Below are 17,777 nucleotides of genomic sequence, written 5' to 3'. Positions count from 1 at the left end.
GCCTGGCCTTGTTGATTGGTTGGCTCCCTCACAAAGAAGCCAGAAAAATCAGCTTGTCTTCTGGAAGGCACAGATTAAATGACTTAATTACATGCTGTCCAAGTATTTATGACTATACCCATCCACTTAAGAAAACAAGATACCCACATGTGACTAAATGCACCAATCAAAAGTTACATTATGGCAAATTAAACAACACTGGGAAAAGTTTCTAAAGTGATTTTTTGATAAAACAAATGTTTCAAAATATTGACATGATTTCCCAAAATATTTCTATTTTGAGAAAGAAAAAGCCCTGCCCGCCTTTTTTTTTTTTTTTTTTTTGCTGAAAAAGCTTTGTACCCAAAACATGTTGACCAGCCCTTACTTATAAATGGTGCTGTGGAGACCAGTCGATGCTGCTTTTTTGTTCTTTATTGCAAAGACTGTCAGAAGCAGAAGGGGCACCCTGAGAGGGAAAAGAGGAATAAAAGAGTGTTACAGAATCCTCAATCCCCCGAGAGAAGGGAAATTTTGCTGACTGTTAAAGTCTCTTCATCCTGTCTCAGCTGGGGACTGGGGAGAGGTACTGTTAGTGTTACAGTCCCTCCCAAGGCTGGCGAAAGAACATTGTTAGGTGCGTTGTAATCTCTCTGATCCAGCCTCTCCCCCTAGGAGAAAGGAGCAAGGACTTTGAAGGGTGTGTTACAGTCTCTCTTTGAGTACAGCAACATTGCCAATCCCACGTGTTCAAAAATCACTAGTCATTCTCCTGGTCATACACTTCCACATGGTATGTGATAGGGTTGTACTAGCAGGCCCAGCTCCTGTATCAGCTATAGACTGACTATAGAGCTTCTGTCTCACACAGGGAGCTAGACACCAGATGAGTTCACTGTTTTACTACTCTGGCAGCTCTGGGCTGAGGCTAGCTGAAATCAGGTATGTGATGCTTAGTGACCAAACAGTATCACACATTTTAACATGATCTTACATCCCACCTCTTCACACTTGTTAGGCTCCAAAATAATGAGATTTAAAACAAAACAACAACAAAAAGGCTATAAGGGAAACAAATAACCTGCTGCCTCACTTGCGAGGGTCACCTTCCCCAGCTTGTCTCAGCTGCCCCCAGGGCCAGACCCCCTTTGCAATGAAAGCTGAGAGCCTTCCCTCATCACAGGACTCCAGGAGCAGGGGATTCAGGACCCCCCACAGGGGGCCAGGGCAAGCGAGCTGGTAACACCCCCCGGTTTTCCCAGGGATTCGGTTCGGGGGAGGGGCCAATCCCGCCTCCGGGGGTGGGGTGGGCAGTGTCACAAGGCCTCCTGCTCTAGCTCGCCAGTCACGCGCGCCACAGGCTGGAGGGGGCGGGGCTTTGGCGGGGGGCCGCAGCCCGGCAGGGCTCCTCCCCCCGCAGGCCTGACGGGCGGTGACGGAGCCCAGCCGGATGTGAGGTCACAGCGTCGTCCCGCCCCCCTGTGTCATGGTTGCCGGTTCCGCGTAGCTGAGAGATTCCCCGGAGGTGTCGCGGCCCCGGCTCCCTCCAGCCCGCAGCCGGGGGCTCCCGGGTCCCCTCAGGCCCGGCGGGGGGCGGCCCCCGGGTGAGTGACGGGAAGGGGTCGGGTGGTGTTTTTGCGGGTTCTTGTTCCAGTTACCGTGAGGGTGTAGATGTGTGTCGGGGGGGCTGCAGCAGCAGCGAAGGCAATAGTGGGGGCAGGGAGTACTGGGGAGGGAGATCCGGTGAGAACAGGGTGAGGAGCTGGGTGGGGATGCTGCCACGGCTGGGGGGTGTTGAGGAGAGGGACAGATGGGAGCTGGGTGGGGTGGGGATGCTACCGCGGGGGCGGGTGTGGGAAGGGGGGTCAGATGAGAGCAGGGTGATGCGGAGCTGGGTGGGGATGCTGCCAGAGCTGGGTCAGGTAGGCGCTGGCTGAGATGGGGGGTGTGGGGGTTGCTGCCAGCAGAGAGTATTGGGGAGTGGATCAGGTGAGACTTGGGTGGGGTGTCGCATGGGAGAGGAGTGTAGGTCATGCCTGATATGAGCACAGGGTGAGGGGGAGGAGGTGACTCTGGAAATCAAATCTAATAGACACACTAAACCTTGTTTAGTCTGGCACACATTCCAGCCCTGCTTCTTCAGGCAGGATTGAGCATGAATGTTCGAATGGGCTCCCTTTGTTCTCTCCTTCTTTGTGCCTGGCTTGTTGCAAATGTCCCAAAGGATGGAGCTTCCTTTTGTAGATTAATCTTTAATTCATTGACTGAGCAAGTAGCGGTAGGATATGAGTAGGAATGCTGATCCCTTGAGACCTTAGGTCTTTCCAGGCACGTCAGTGCAGTTGCCAGTACTGTCCCTGGAGAGTCTGGGCCAAATTTGCTGCCAGAAAAAGTGTTGTTGTTTTTTTTTTACTTCAGAGGGAGATACACTTGCTTATGCCAGGGCAGAACTTGGTACTGCATAGCTGTTAACCAAACTCTGGTTTCATTGCATAAGGAAAGGCCAAATCCTGGGCTCATCAAAGGGAGCAATGAGGGTGTAGCTGTATTAAGTGCTTCTCGGAAACACACAAAGAAAACATTTTTTTAAACAAGTACAGTACTACAGGAGTATGAACTATGAATAAAAAGGCAAGGAACAGTTTTCAATCCTAGGAGCTATTAAATAGTTGCTACATTCCACTCCAGAGCAGAAATGGCTGCATTTGTGTGTCATTTGAAATGATTTCTGCATGTCTCTGCCTTTTGTAAATAATATTTGGATACTTTGAGATGAAAGACACTATAGAAATATAAGATAACATTTGAACTGTTTTCTAGGTGCAGTTGTGAAGTGCTGACTCCTACAATAGGAGGTGCCATCATGGGGAATCAGCTGGCTGGCATTGCTCCATCTCAAATCCTGTCTGTTGACAGCTATTTCTCAGACATACATGACTTTGAATATGACAAAAGCCTGGGGAGTACTCGGTTTTTTAAAGTTGCTCGGGCCAAGCACAGGGAAGGCCTGGTGGTTGTGAAGGTGTTTGCAATTCAGGATCCAACTTTGCCACTAACTAACTACAAGCAAGAGCTAGAGGAGTTAAAGATAAGGCTACACTCTGCACAGAACTGTCTTCCCTTTCAGAAGGCCACTTTGTCTGAAAAAGCAGCTATGCTCTTCAGACAGTATGTGCGGGACAACCTTTATGATCGAATCAGTACTAGACCATTCCTAAATAACATTGAAAAGAGGTGGATAGCCTTCCAGATCTTGACCGCTGTGGACCAAGCACACAAGTCTGGAGTCCGTCATGGGGACATCAAAACTGAAAACGTTATGGTGACTAGCTGGAACTGGGTGCTTCTAACTGACTTTGCCAGTTTTAAACCAACTTATCTTCCTGAGGACAATCCTGCTGACTTCAATTATTTCTTTGACACATCACGTAGAAGGACGTGTTATATTGCCCCTGAGCGCTTTGTTGATGGCAGTATGTTTTCTACAGAGCTGGAGAATATGAAAGATCCTTCAATGCCACTGGTAGACTTGGCAAACAGCAATCAGCGAACCAGAGGAGAATTGAAACGTGCAATGGATATCTTTTCTGCAGGTATTTGGGGTGATCATCCAAGAACTATACATGATTTATAGTTTTGCATCAACTTGGTAGGGATTTTTTTAATAATAAGCTTAAAGAATTTAGGGAGATTGGAGGGGGGAACAAAACAACCTTCCCCACCCCAACTTTTTAGCGTTTACCCCAGAGCCTTCTATTCACAGATATAAAACCTTACAAAGGTACTCTGATACCATGGTGATGTATCTGAGAAGTGGAACTCCAAACTGCCACGCTAATGTGCTTCAGCTGTGGTCTAGAGAGACCATCTGGAAAGGTTTAGTCTCTGATCATTTTTCTTTTTTTTGCGTAACTAGGGATCTGAATTTAAAAATCTATGGCCCTAATCCTGCAGTGTGATCTACATGGGCAGACATCTGTGGAGCCCTATTGACTCTAGTGGGATTCTGCCCAAGTGGATTAGATTGCAGGATTGGTATTCAGGTCTTTGAAAAGAATACTTTTGTAGTTCTGTGTACGCAACATGACCTAATAATTGTGTTTATTTGGCAATATTGGGTGGTTTCTGCACCAATCTTAATGTTACTGCCCAAAATATCCTAAAACAAGTAAAGTTGTATGTTTACACTGCAGTTAGACACCAGTAGCTGGCCTCTGCCAGCTGACTTGGGCTCGCAGGGTTCAAGATACAGGATTATTTAACTCGGATGTAGGCATTCCAGCTCTGGCTGCAGCTCGAGCTGGGAGACCCTCCTATCTCAGAGGATCTTAGAGCCTGGCCCCAGCCCAAGCCTGGACATCTACACCACAATTAAACAGCCCAAGCCTGGTGAGCCCAAGTCTGCTGGCACAGGCCAGCCGCTGGTGTCTAATTGCAGCGTAGACATACCCATAGTTGACAAACACCATCACTGAGCATCAACACAGAAGCAGAGGTCCTTTAGTCACTTCCTGAGGAGAGCTGGTCACTCTGTGCTTTCTTGGTTGATTGGTTACTCTGCCACGATAGTGATGTGATTTCCTTTTCTGGTCTTGCTTCAAGCAGCTGCCAGCTAAAAAATGCAAGTGCCTTATGTTGCTTAATGCTATCGCCCTATGGCTGTTGAAATATATGAAATATACTTCTAAGACGTTGTACTCTTGAAATGCAGGGATAAAATTTTAAAGCAACTGTGGGCATTTTCTTGATACAGAGATATTAAACTTAAAATAGTTCTTTGGACACACTCTTTTATCCCTTTAGATTTTTGTATTCAGTTGAATTGTATAAAACTTATTTTTGTTTTTGCATTGACAGCAAAGGAGGAGTACCTATTTTGTAATGCTCAGACACCATATTTGATATTTTCCAGGCTGTGTAATAGCAGAGCTCTTCACAGAAGGTGTACCACTGTTTGACTTATCTCAGCTTTTGGCCTACAGAAATGGTCTTTTCTCCCCTGACCAAGTCCTGAACAAAATTGAAGATCGCAGTATCAGAGAACTGGTAAATAACACTGCATTTAGAGCCATCTTATTTCTTCTACTTTTGGTTTTGACTGCTTTGGGGATAACTTCATATTCATTTCTAAACCTTATAATCTTGTCTCCCACTCTCCCTCCACCCCTGCCTCCCTGCAGGTCACTCAGATGATCCACTGTGAGCCAGATAAACGTTTAGGAGCAGACGATTACTTAAAACAACAACGTAACAATGCATTTCCTGAAATATTTTACACCTTTCTCCAGCCTTACATGGCACAGTTTGCCAAGGAAACATTCCTATCAGCAGATGAGCGTATACTTGTCATACGTAAAGATCTGGACAACATTATTCATAATCTCTGTGGATATGACCGAACAGAGAAAGCAGAGGGAGAGACCAAAGAGAATGGGCTAGTTGTTCTAGTGTCTGTGATAACTTCCTGTTTGCAGACTCTCAAATACTGTGATTCAAAACTGGCTGCTTTGGAACTGATTCTGCATTTAGCACCAAGATTAAGTGTGGAGATTCTGCTGGATCGTATTATGCCTTATCTGTTACATTTCAGCAATGACTCTGTGCCTAGGGTGAGGGCAGAAGCTGTAAGGACACTGACTAAAGTTCTTGCTCTTGTCAAGGAGGTGCCACGCAATGATATCAATATTTACCCAGAATACATTTTGCCAGGCATAGCACATTTAGCCCAAGATGAAGCCACTATTGTGAGACTGGCATATGCTGGTAAGAGGGAAACATATCTTCAGTTTTTCATGATCCCCACTTACATATTCTCCATTGTCTTGAAAGGTTTAGACCACATGCTATCATGTGAAATGCCCAGGGAGATTAGAGAGGCTATACAAATAAAACATAATAATAATGGAGGATTTCAACTATCCCATATTGATTGGGTACATGTCACCTCAGGATGGGATGCAGAGATAAAGTTTCTTAACACCTTAAAAGACTGCTTCTTGGAGCAGCTAGTCCTGGAACCCACAAGAGGAGAGGCAATTTTTGATTTAGTCCTAAGTGGAGCATGGGATCTGGTCCAAGAAGTGAATATAGCTGTACTGCTTTGTAATAGTGACCATAATATAATTAAATTTAACATCTCTGTGGTGGGGAAAACAGCACAGCAGCCTAACATGGTAGCATTTAATTTCAGAAAGGAAAGCTACACAAAAATGAGGAAGTTAGTTGAACAAAAATTAAAAAGCACAGTGCCAAAAGTGAAATCCCTGCAAGCTGCATGGAAACTTTTTAAAGATACCATAATAGAGGCTCAACTTTAAATGTATACCCTAAATTAAAAAACATGGAGAACAAAAAACATGCCACTGTCGCTAACCAACAAAGTAAAAGAAGCAGTGAGAGGCAAAAAGGCATCCTTTAAAAAGGAAGTTAAATCCTAGTGAGGAAAATAGAAAGGAGTAAACTCTGGCAAGTGAAGTGTAAAAATATAATTAGGAAGGCCAAAAAAGAATTTGAAGAACAACTAGCCAAAAACTCAAAAAATAATAGCAAAAAATTATTTAAGTATATCAGAAGCAGGAAGCCTAAACAACCAGTGGGGCCACTGGATGGAGATACTAAAGAAGCACCCAAGGATGATAAGGCCATTGTGCAGAAACTAAATGAATTATTTGCTTTGGTCTTCACGGCTGACGACGTGAGGGAGATTCCCAAACCTGAGCCATTCTTTTTAGGTGACAAATCTGAGGAACTGTCCCAGATTCATTATAGGAGGTTTTGGAACAAATTGATAAATTTTAAGAGTAATAAGTCACCAGGACCAGATGGTATTCACCCAAGAGTTCTGCAATTTCACATTTTGAGTTCCTTCAGAACTACTAACTGTGGTTTGTAACCTATCATTTAAATCATCTTCTCTACCAAATGACTGGAGGATAGCTATTGTGATGTCAATTTTTAAAAAGGGCTCCAGAGATGAGCCTGGTAATTACAGGGCAGTAAGCCTGACTTCAGTACCAGGCAAGGTGTTTGAAATTCTAGTAAAGAACAGAGTTGTCAGACACATAGATGAACATAATTTGTTGGGGAAGAGTCAACATGGTTTTTGTAAAGAGAAATCATGCCTCACCAAACTACTTTGAGGGGGTCAACAAACATGGCGGATCCAGTGGCTATAGTATACTTAGATTTTTAGAAAGCTTTTGAGAAGGTCTCTCACCAAACGCTCTTAAGCGAGTAAGCTGTCACAGGATAAAAGGGAAGGTTCTCTCATTAACTGGTTAAAAGATAGGAAACAAAGGGTAGGAATAAATGGTCAGTTTTCAGAATGGAGAGTGGTAAATAGTGGTGTCCCCCAGAGGTCTGTACTGGGACCAATACTGTTCAGTATATTCATAAATGATTTGGAAGAAGGGGTAAACAGTGATGTGGCAAAATTTGCAGGTGATACAAAACTATTAAAGATAGTTGAGTTCAAAGCAGACTGTGAAGAGCTACAAAGGGATCTCACAAAACTGAGTGACTAGGCAACAGAATGGCAGTTCAGTGTTGATAACTGCAAAGTAATGCACATTGAAAAACAATCCCAACTATACATATAAAATGATGAGATCTAAATGAGCTGTTACTGCTCAAGAGAGAGATCTTGGCATCATTGAGCGGATGTTTTCAGAGAAGTATCCACAATGTGCAGAGCCAGTCAAAAAAGCTAATAGAATGTTGGGCATTATTAAGAAAGGGATAGATAGTAAGACAGAAATATCATATTGCCTCTATATAAATCCATGGTATGCCCACATCTTGAATCCTGCTTGCAGGTGTGGTCGCCCCATCTCAAAGAAGATTATATTGGAATTGGGAAAGGTTCAAAAAAGGGCAAGAAAACGATTAGGGGTATAGAACAGTTTCCATATGAGGATTGATTAATAAGACAGGAACTTTTATCAGGGATATGATACAGGTCTATAAAATAATGACTAGTGTGGAGCAAGTAAATAAGGAAGTGTTGTTTACTCCTCATAACAAGAACTAGGAATCACCAAATGAAATGAATAGGCAGCAGGTTTAAAACAAACAAAAGGAAGTTTTTCTTCACAGAACACAAAGTCAACCTGTGGAACTGTGCCAGAGGATGTTATGAAGGCCAAGACTATAACAGGGTTCAAAAAAAAAAACCTACTAGATAAATTCACGGAGGATAGGTCCATCAGTGGCTGTTATCCAGGATCGGCAGAGATGGTGTCCCTAACCTCTGTTTGCCAGAAGCTGGGAATGGGTGATGGGATGTATCACTTGATGATTTCCTGTTCAGTTCATTCCCTCTGGGGCACTTGGCATTGGCCACTGTCAGAAGACAGGATCCTGGGCAAGATGGACCCTTGGTCTGACCCAGTATGGCTGTTCTTGTGTTCATAAATGAAGTTGCTGTTGATTTTAGTGGGAGTTTCATGCTTTTAAATGTAAAAATTTGTCAGCAGCACTACTTCAGGTGAAATAACTTTTTGGTTGAAACTATTCTTTTATTTCAGTTGTACATGCAAAACCATATAATGTTTTCTAATAAAGCAGCTTGTAGAATGTTGTATATTGGTAATGTCAGTATTCCTTTGCCAGAGCTGGACTGAGGCCCTAGGAACACTACAGCACAGGGATCCTTGTGACAGAAGAGGCAAGTTTCCACCCCCCAGTCCCCCAAGTGGCAACAAGGACCTTTGGAAGCACTAGAGGCAGCAACAGGGAACCCCTCTTTCCCCAGAGAGGCAGGAATGCTATCAAGGGAAGTTCTCAGTACTTACCCCAACAGTCTAGTTGTAACTGGATAGGTGAGCAGGGCCTGCTGCACTCTTCTGCCATACCCAGGCTTTGTGGTCTTCTTTTTAAAGGTGAATTAACTGATTGTCGATTAACTCAAGTTAATCAACCTGATAGTAAATGCTAGTCTAGACATTCTACAAAGGTTTGCATTTTACCCACAAACATTCATGTCCCCGAACAAATTTGTTGTGATGCAAGCACTTACTATCCTGTTGGTTAATTTGAATTTAATGGCATTTAATTCTATCGGGTTATTAATCATTAGCCTGAGGTCAGGTGACCTGTTGGGCTAGTCTGTTAGTTTTTTGCTTCTGTAAAAATAGTTCCGCTTACGTTATCAGTGAACCTGGTTTCGTTTTAACTTCTCCATTTCTTCTCCAACTTCTCAGATCGCTAAAGTACCACACAGGTTGATTCACCTGGCAGTTTTACTGGAGCTACAATTGCAGGAATGTACCAGGTCACATTGTGTTTACAGAGCATGTAGTACAGCATTTGCCCACAGTGCCTGGTTCTTGTCAGTAATAATAATTCTTTCCATCTGCAAGCACCAGGTTTACACAGTTTAAAATTGAAAAAAAATTATGGTTGTAAATGTTTATCATTACAGAAAACATTGCACTGTTAGCAGAAACGGCTCTGAGATTTCTGGAATTAGTACAGCTGAAAAATCTGAACATGGAAAATGAACCGACCAGTGAAGAAATGGATGAAGTGTCACATCCCAGTGAAAACTATGACACAGGTAAAGTAACTTATGTATGGGTTGCTTACTTATGGGTGAAAGCCTGAAGTGCTGAGTTCTTACATTTTTCTGCTGATTTTCAATTCTGGGTGCTCATTATTAAGGCTAAGATTTTGTTACAGATATTTTTAGTAAAAGTCACGGACAGGTCACAGGCAAAAAAGAAAAATTCATGGAAGCCGTGACCTGTCCGTGACTTTACTAAAAATATCAGTGACAAAATGAGGATCTCTGGGGTCCCCACACTTCCACAAGCGGGGCAGCTGCGCAGGGGCTAGGAGCTGCCTGCAGCAGCTGGGGCTGTGGGGTACCCCTGCTAACTGCAGCTCCGGGGTTCCTCCGCTGCCCATGGGGCCAAGAGCTGTGGGGTGCCGCCGCATCCCATGTCAGCCAGGAACTGTGGCAGCCAGGAGCTGCAGGCCTGGGGTGGCAATATATATGGGCCCGTGCTCTAGCAATATTCAGGGCCTGAGGGCTTGGCTCCACTAATATTCGGGGCCAGGTCTCTCCCCGACGCCTCCACTGAGTGTCCCTGCCTCCCCCTGCAGCCCCACACTGCATTCTGCTCTGCTGGCTCCTGGCATCAGTTGCTGGAGGGTCCTAGTGCCCTCCCAACCCCCCAATCACTAGTGCTAGGGCAGGCTGACCCTGACCTTCTGCCTTGGATGGACCCTCCCCTTTTCCAGCAGGACTCTCCACTAGCACAGGAGCCCTCCTGGCCCACAGTCACTGCTCCTGCCCCACGCTGGGCAAGGGCAGCCCCATTCCCAGTGAGTCTACAATGAGGAGCAGCAGTAGGAGGATGCGCACACTTGATGGCATCCTCTGCATCCGCCACAGGGGAGGCGAGGGGGCTTCCTGGACCTGAGAGGGGTCCTAGGAACATGTGCAGTGACAGTGGTGCAAGGTGAGTGTGCTGCCGGAGGGGAAAGGGTTGGGGGAGTTGCCTGCACCCCATACTCCTCATCCCTGGTCCTACCCCACCCCAGAATCCGCACCCCCAGCCAGAGCCCTCACCCCCCCCCCACACACTCCAACCCTCTGCTCTAGCCCTGAGCCCCCTCCTGCACCATGAGCCCCTCATCCTACCCCTCTGCCCAAGCCCCTCCCACACCCCAAACCCTCATCCTCAGCCCTACCCCACAGCCCTTACATTTTTACATTATTTTAAAAAATATATATCGTCTTACAAGACAGGCTTGGAGGGAGCGGGACTTGGACTCGTTCTGGGAGCTTTGGGGTTCACCTGGGGTGACGGGGGATCCTGCAGCTCCCGACCACACAGGCTGACGTCATGTAGGTCACTGGAAGTCATGGATTCTGTGACTTCGCGACCAAATCAAAGCCTTAGTCATTATCTCTTGGGGCTTGGCCCTGTATTATGAAGTTCCATCTAATAGTTAGGAAATTCTTTGTAAAGTTACACTTTTATTTAAACCGTGGACTAGAAATATCCAAGCACATGACTTGGCAATGAATGCTTATAGTGGTTTACCATTTAGAGCACTCTTAGTAGCTTGGGGATAATGGCTCACTTATTTAATGAAACTGGAAATCTGATTTTTTTTCCAATGCTGCTTATTTATCTCTCTGTTCCTAAAAGACAACCTCAACTCTGCCATCAGTTTAGGAAAGGTGAAGCTACTGACAAGCAAGTGAATTTTCAATTACTCTGTTGCCACAAAACATTTTGTGTTCACTGTTGAACCATTATTTCTAAGGCCTGGTCTACACTGGGGTGGTGGGGGCTACATTGGTCTAAGTTACACAACTTCAGTTACAAAAATAGCGTGGCTAAAGTCAACATACTTAGAACTACTTACCATGGTTTCTTTGCTGCAGTAGGTCAACTGCTTACGCTCCCCCGTCGACTCCATCTTTGCTTCTTGCTCTGGTGGAGTACTGGAGTCGATGGGAGAGTGCTTGGTGATCGATATATCGCATCTTCACTAGACGCGATAAATCGACCCCTGCTGGATCGATTGTGCCGGAGGTAAGTGTAGACCTGCTCTAAGGGTACGTCTACACAGCAAAGAAAAACCCACTTGGGCTCGCAGGGCTGTTTCATTGCTGTGTAGACTTCTGGGCTCAGGCTGGAGCTCAGGTTGTGAGACTCTTCCACCTCTCATGGTCCTAGAGTCTGGGCTTCAGCCTGAATCTGGAAAACCACACAACAATGAAACAGCCTTGCAGCCTGAGCCCCGTGAGCTGGAGTCGGCTGGCACAAGCCCCGTGGGGTTTTTTTTGGGTCTGTGTGGACATACTCTAATTGACTCATTTTGATGCTTGCCCACATCCTTACTTCAGTCATAAGTGTGATGAGTGAGTCACCTCAATGGAAGCACACACTAGACTGTTTGGGGTATGTTTTTATCCATATCAGTGAAGTACGCTTCTATGGCTTCCCCAGTTCTGTCAATCCAGAGCCTGAGTATGAATCCATTTGTAAGCATGGCTTCAGAATCCTAGTCATTCTGTTGCATTACTGTCTTACCAAGTCAGTTGTACTTCAGAATTGCATATTATTTTAATTAATTTAATGGTGGCTGACAAATACACGTTTTGTGTCATGTTGACTCAATTTTCTATTGCGTCTCTTTTGCAGAGCTTCAGGCTTTGCATGAAATGGTCCAGCAGAAAGTTGTTACTCTGCTGAGTGACCCAGAAAACATTGTGAAACAGACACTAATGGAAAATGGAATAACACGTCTCTGTGTCTTCTTTGGACGTCAAAAAGCCAATGATGTCCTCCTATCTCATATGATCACCTTCCTGAATGATAAGAATGACTGGCATCTTCGGGGAGCTTTCTTTGACAGCATAGTTGGTAGGTACTCGGTTTCTTGGCTGAAACATGCTTAGATGTAATCAGTTAATTGACTACACTGCTGCAGGTTCTTAGAGACTTTTAAAGTCACAGAAGAGGGCTTCTCCTGTAGAGATTTTAGTAACTCTGACATAGAGGCAAGCAATTTAATGCTCAGGCATGTCTTTTTATTTCTTCTTGGCAGCAGGATGGAGTGATTTAAATCAAGACTTTTTAAATCTCTTGATTAAAAAAAATTGATTTAGGTGAGGTCGAGGCTCTGTAAAACTATATGAAAGTTTGTGCAGTTGCAACTTTAGATTAAAATTTATAATGAACTTAACTGTAAATGCTGCTTTTGTTTTTTTTAAAAAGTATCGTATTTGAATTACACAAAACTGTTAACCCAATTAACCCATTCACTTCAATAGGATTATTCATGTGCTTAAATTCAAGCATGTGCTTAAGTGTTTGCAGCACCAGGGGGCTAAAATTGTATTTTTATTAAACTTTTATGAGTGGCATAAAATCTCTCATTTCAAAACAAAATGGATTCCTTGTTAACAGTTAAGTTATTTAGTCTTCCCACACATTAACAAAGTTATTGCCAGCTTTGTTATACACACAGGCCGAAATGTTCAAAAATAGGAACTGAAAGGTGCCTAGGTATGTGTTTAAGAGCTGAAATAATTTTAAGGGCATAAGTCTCTTTGGCTTCCAACTGCAAACACTGATGGAGGAGAGCAGCCCAAAGTATGAAGCATTTCAGCTTTCTTGATTTGTGGAGGTTCAGTATGGCCCTGATGTTGCACCTTTGAAGTTATTGTGAGTTTTGCCTTTGCCTTTTGCAAATACAGCATGAGCTTATCAGTTTTGTGTTTGAATTCGAGATGTTCTCTCTCCCCCCCCCACAAAAAAAATGATTACGTCACTTCCAGGACTGTGGACTGCCTTTGTATCTAGTGTGTGTTACTGTGCTGCCTTAGCTTTTTGGGGGTGTTTTCTTGCCCATTACAATAACACTTTTTCTTCATGGCTTTTAGGTGTTGCTGCTTACGTTGGCTGGCAAAGCTCATCAATTTTAAAACCTCTACTCCAGCAAGGTCTCAGTGATGCTGAAGAATTTGTCATTTTTAAGGCCCTCAATGCTCTTACCTGTATGTGCCAGTTAGGGCTGTTGCAGAAACCACACATCTATGAATTTGCTTGTGATATAGGTAAGTTTAAAAAACTGCTCAAAATACCTTGGTTTTCTACAGAAAATCTTAATTCTGTAAAGTTTCACTGTTGGCTTAGTTATCCATTATATGACCCTACCTCAAATTTCTTTAGGTTCTGGTGGGAATTATTTTCCTAACTTTTAATAAGCTGTTGCTAATGCAATAACATGTTGCTTAGAATTCTAAAGTAACCATTTTGATGGGACAAATAATCTGAAGTGAATATTAGAATGTAAAATATCAATTAAAATCCCGATTCACTTGAATTAGGCCTCTCTCTGTTTTTAATCAATACTTCCAGTAGAAGTGCTGCCAAAATTAAGGTCAGGACTCACTTTGTGCTTAAATAAATTTTACCAGCCTGAAACTTTACCTGTCAGTTTCAGATGATTAAATAAGGAATAACATGTATATAGCAAAGAACATTTATGTGAAACATTTAGTAAAAACTGGATTATACAAGGGAATAAGCTGCCAAAGAAGGTTCTAGAATAATTTGAAATTTATAATTGTTAGATTTGCATAATCATTAGAAATGTTTAAGGCTGTAACTGAAATTTGGGGAAACTTTAGAGAGGATTGTCTGCCCTGCCATGATTCAGGGGACTAGGTTACATGACTCAGAGGCTCATACTTCCCAGACGATTGTGGTGATGTTCCCTCATCTTATTTTTTAAGAGTGCACGCAGAATTTCCCACAGTTTTTTTTCATTTATTTTCCCTATTATTCTGGACCTGGGTCCCTTCTCAAGTCTGTCAACAGTGCTCTTCCAGCATAAGATGTTGGTCCTTAGTGAGGGCCTTGATCCTCAAAGCTATTTAGGACACCTAAGCTGAAATCAGTGGGAGTTAGGTGCCTAAATACCTTTGAGGATTTGGGCCTGAGTGCCTATTCTGAAGCTCATTGACTTCAGGCCCCATCTGTGAAATCTTTGGTACTTTGGAGGAGGAGGGACTGAACTTAGGGAGGGAAAATGAGGTTTCCCTGTCTGGTAAATACAGGACAGTCCTATCTCTTCAGTTTGAACAACAGATTTGAAATGATACATTTTAACATTAATTTTTTTTTCCAGCGCCCTTCCTGTGCCATCCAAACCTTTGGATACGTTATGGTGCAGTAGGATTTATCACTGTGGTAGCACAGCACTTAAATATTGCTGATGTCTACTGCAAGCTAATGCCTTATCTCCATCCTTTTATCACTCAGCCGATAATACAGGTAATTGATAATGTAGTGACATGAATATATACTGTATGTTCATAAATTTACATCTTCTTTGCAATAATGTCTGTTTAAACATTTTAAAAGCTTCAGTTCAGTTTTCAGATTAGGAAACTAATCAGATCCTCAGTTAGGAGCAGTTCAGTTTTTTGACCTCTTGTAGCAGATGTTGATAGACTGGCAATGTAGTGAACATGAAACTTTTTTGTTTTGTTCAAAGGATAATATCACTTCAAAGAGTCTCAGTCCAATAAGACACTGAGCATTCTGGCCCTGATCCAGAAAAGCATTAAAGTACATGCTTAACTTGTAGTCCTGTTGACTTCAGCTAGCTAGTCATCAACACACTTGGGACTTCAGTGGGACTACTCACATGCTTAAGTGCTGTGCTTTAGATCAGGGCCAGTATAGTTAGCACCTTGCAGGATGAAGCAGTTGCAGATCATCCAGTTAGCAATAATTGCCTGCCCAAATGGTGTGCAGTGGCACACCTTTTTGCACAATACTGTAGGTTTCTTTTTGAACGCTTGCCCCCGATTGTCTGAGCAAACAGAAATCCAAACGTAATCACAACATATTTTCTGAAAGTACATTTGATTCTTAATATTCTTTGTTTTAATAAACTATGGTGGTGGTAACACTGTAAGGAAACTTATTGCTAAAATATTATTTTAAGCAATCCCGTTTTAAAGAAGTTTTATATTGTGTACATCTTCAAATTAGAAGTACTCTGATATCTTTCACTTTCTGTTATAATACATAGACATCATATTTTATGCTGTAAAAGACATCTACAGCTCATGAAAGGGTAACTACAAAAATTAATGGTATTAAGTAAGATTTAAATATATAAATACACTTATTTCTCTTTAAAAGTAGTTTTTCTTATAACCCAACAGACATTATCACAACTTGTTCCTCCTGTGATAGCCAAAAGCTATTGGACAAGTCTTGTATTTCTACAGATATATGATGCTTTCCTTGTTGATTGTTCCCTTTTTCTGAATTGCAGATAGATAAAGAAATAGTCCTGTTGAGTGTCCTTAAAGAGCCAGTAAGCCGTTCCATATTTGATTATGCTTTAAGATCAAAGGACATCGCAAGCCTTTTCAGACATCTTCATATGCGTCAGAAGAAAAGGAATGGCACTTGCCCTGATTGTCCTCCCCCTGAGGACCCAGCCATAGCACAGCTGCTAAAGAAGTTACTTTCCCAAGTAATTATTATTCTTTATTTGTACAGCAGTAGTACATGCCAGTGAGGTCCTGGTGTGATAGGTTTTGTACAGACACACAGGTAGATACAGGCCCTGTCCCAACGAGCTCACAGTCCAAGGTTCTGATCATACAAAAAACTGCTCAAACAGTCCCATTGATTTCAATGCTTGAGTCTGCAGAATGAGGGCCTTGTGAAGGTAATGAGGCATTTTAAAAAAGGTCTGCCATAGAGAGAGACAACCAGACTAGGGTAAGAGAGAGCTGTGGTGTTGAGAGGCTTGCTGTCAAGGTTTTTTCCCCCACTTTGAACTTTAGGGTACAAAAATTAGGGACCTGCATGAACACTTTTAAGCTTAATTCTTAGCTTAAATCTGGTACGCTGCCACCAGCCAGAATTTAGTGTCTGGCACACTTTCTGTTCCCCCAAAACCTTCCCTGGGGAACCCAGACCCAAACCCCTTGGGTCTTAAAACAAGGAGAAATTAACCATCCCCCTCCTTTTCCCCCCAGACTTTCCCCTCCCTGGGCTGCCTTGAGAGGCTTCACACAGATCCAAACTCCTTGGATCTTAAAACAAGGAGGAATTAACCATCCCCCCTCCTTTCCCTCCACCAATCCCTGGTGAGTTCAGACTCAATCCCTTGGATTTTAAAACAAGGAAAAATCAATCAGGTTCTTAAAAAGAAAGCTTTTAATTAAAGAAAGAAAAGGTAAAAATTATCTCTGTAAAATCAGGATGGAAAATGCTTTACAGGGTACTCAGATTCATATAGACCAGAGGGAACACCCCCTAGCCTTAGATTCAAAGTTACAGCAAACAGAGGTAAAAATCCTTCCAGCAAAAAGACACATTTACAAGTTAAGAAAACAAACATAAGACTAATCTGCCTTGCCTGGCTATTACTTACAATTTTGAAACATGAAAGACTGATTCAGAAAGATTGGGAAAGCCTGGGTGTACGTCTGGTCCCTCTTAGCCCCAAGAGCGAACAACGAACAAAACAAAAAGCACAAACAAAGACTTCCCTCCACCAAGATTTGAAAGTATCTTGTCCCTCTATTGGTCCTCTGGTCAGGTGTCAGCCAGGTTCACTGAGCTTCTTAACCCTTTACAGGTAAAAGAGACATTAACCCTTAACTATCTGTTTGACACTTGCGTGTAAAAAAGAAGGAGGGAAAGAGCTTTACAAAGAGGGCATAATCACTCTAAGGCCCCAGAGACATGCCCCTCCACCTGACCAGAGAGATGGCTTGGGGTCAAGTAAGCTGGCTCTGCAGTACTGAATGGACAAGGAGTATAAAGTCCCTTTTTAAATCCCTTTCCTCCCAGGCGCTAAAGCAGCTGAGCTGTGGGATACAGGCCCTTGAGCCCATTTCCTTTCTTGTATTTCCAGGCAGATAACAGGGGAGGAGACTAGCTAATGATGGAGCAGTGTAATCCTCCTTATGGAAATGGCTGGCCTGGAGAACCTTCCATCTGCAGAGATGGAAACTGTAGAGAAGACTCAGCCTATGTCAGTTCTTTCCTAGTGTGCACTGACTTCAAATCTCTGATGCTAGGCCAACAAGCCAGATATATCAGTAGTTCCATCCTTGAGTAGTTTTGTATCCCTTTTCCATGTGTGTGGTGTGGTGGTGTTGTGTGGAGCAGTGGGGGGTACAAAATACTGTCCTTACAATGTAGAAATTTCTCCAAAATGTGTTTGAAATGATAGAAGTCGGTCTTGAGTTCTCTCTTCATTAAGAACCAATAATGTATCCCACTTCTGTATCTCCA

General features: G+C 43.2%; 1 protein-coding gene across 1 annotated transcript in view; it reads left to right on the top strand.

Annotated features, from left to right (window-relative positions):
• Nucleotides 1–1,455: 1,455 nt before the first annotated feature.
• Nucleotides 1,456–17,777, top strand: part of PIK3R4 (phosphoinositide-3-kinase regulatory subunit 4) — a 32,369-nt gene continuing 16,047 nt past the window's right edge. Inside the window, exons 1-9 of the mRNA XM_032774940.2 lie at nt 1,456–1,583; nt 2,800–3,572; nt 4,892–5,025; nt 5,160–5,742; nt 9,401–9,535; nt 12,141–12,362; nt 13,385–13,558; nt 14,635–14,780; nt 15,796–15,999. Of these exons, the coding sequence (XP_032630831.1) occupies nt 2,843–3,572; nt 4,892–5,025; nt 5,160–5,742; nt 9,401–9,535; nt 12,141–12,362; nt 13,385–13,558; nt 14,635–14,780; nt 15,796–15,999 (2,328 nt within the window). The 5' untranslated portion in view covers nt 1,456–1,583; nt 2,800–2,842. The remainder of the gene's footprint in view (nt 1,584–2,799; nt 3,573–4,891; nt 5,026–5,159; nt 5,743–9,400; nt 9,536–12,140; nt 12,363–13,384; nt 13,559–14,634; nt 14,781–15,795; nt 16,000–17,777) is intronic.

This window comes from Chelonoidis abingdonii, chromosome 2 (genome assembly GCF_003597395.2).
Source record: "Chelonoidis abingdonii isolate Lonesome George chromosome 2, CheloAbing_2.0, whole genome shotgun sequence".
Taxonomy (NCBI): Eukaryota; Metazoa; Chordata; order Testudines; family Testudinidae; genus Chelonoidis; species Chelonoidis abingdonii.
Note: the sequence above shows the minus strand (reverse complement) of the source record. Positions and strands in the feature narration are given on the sequence as shown.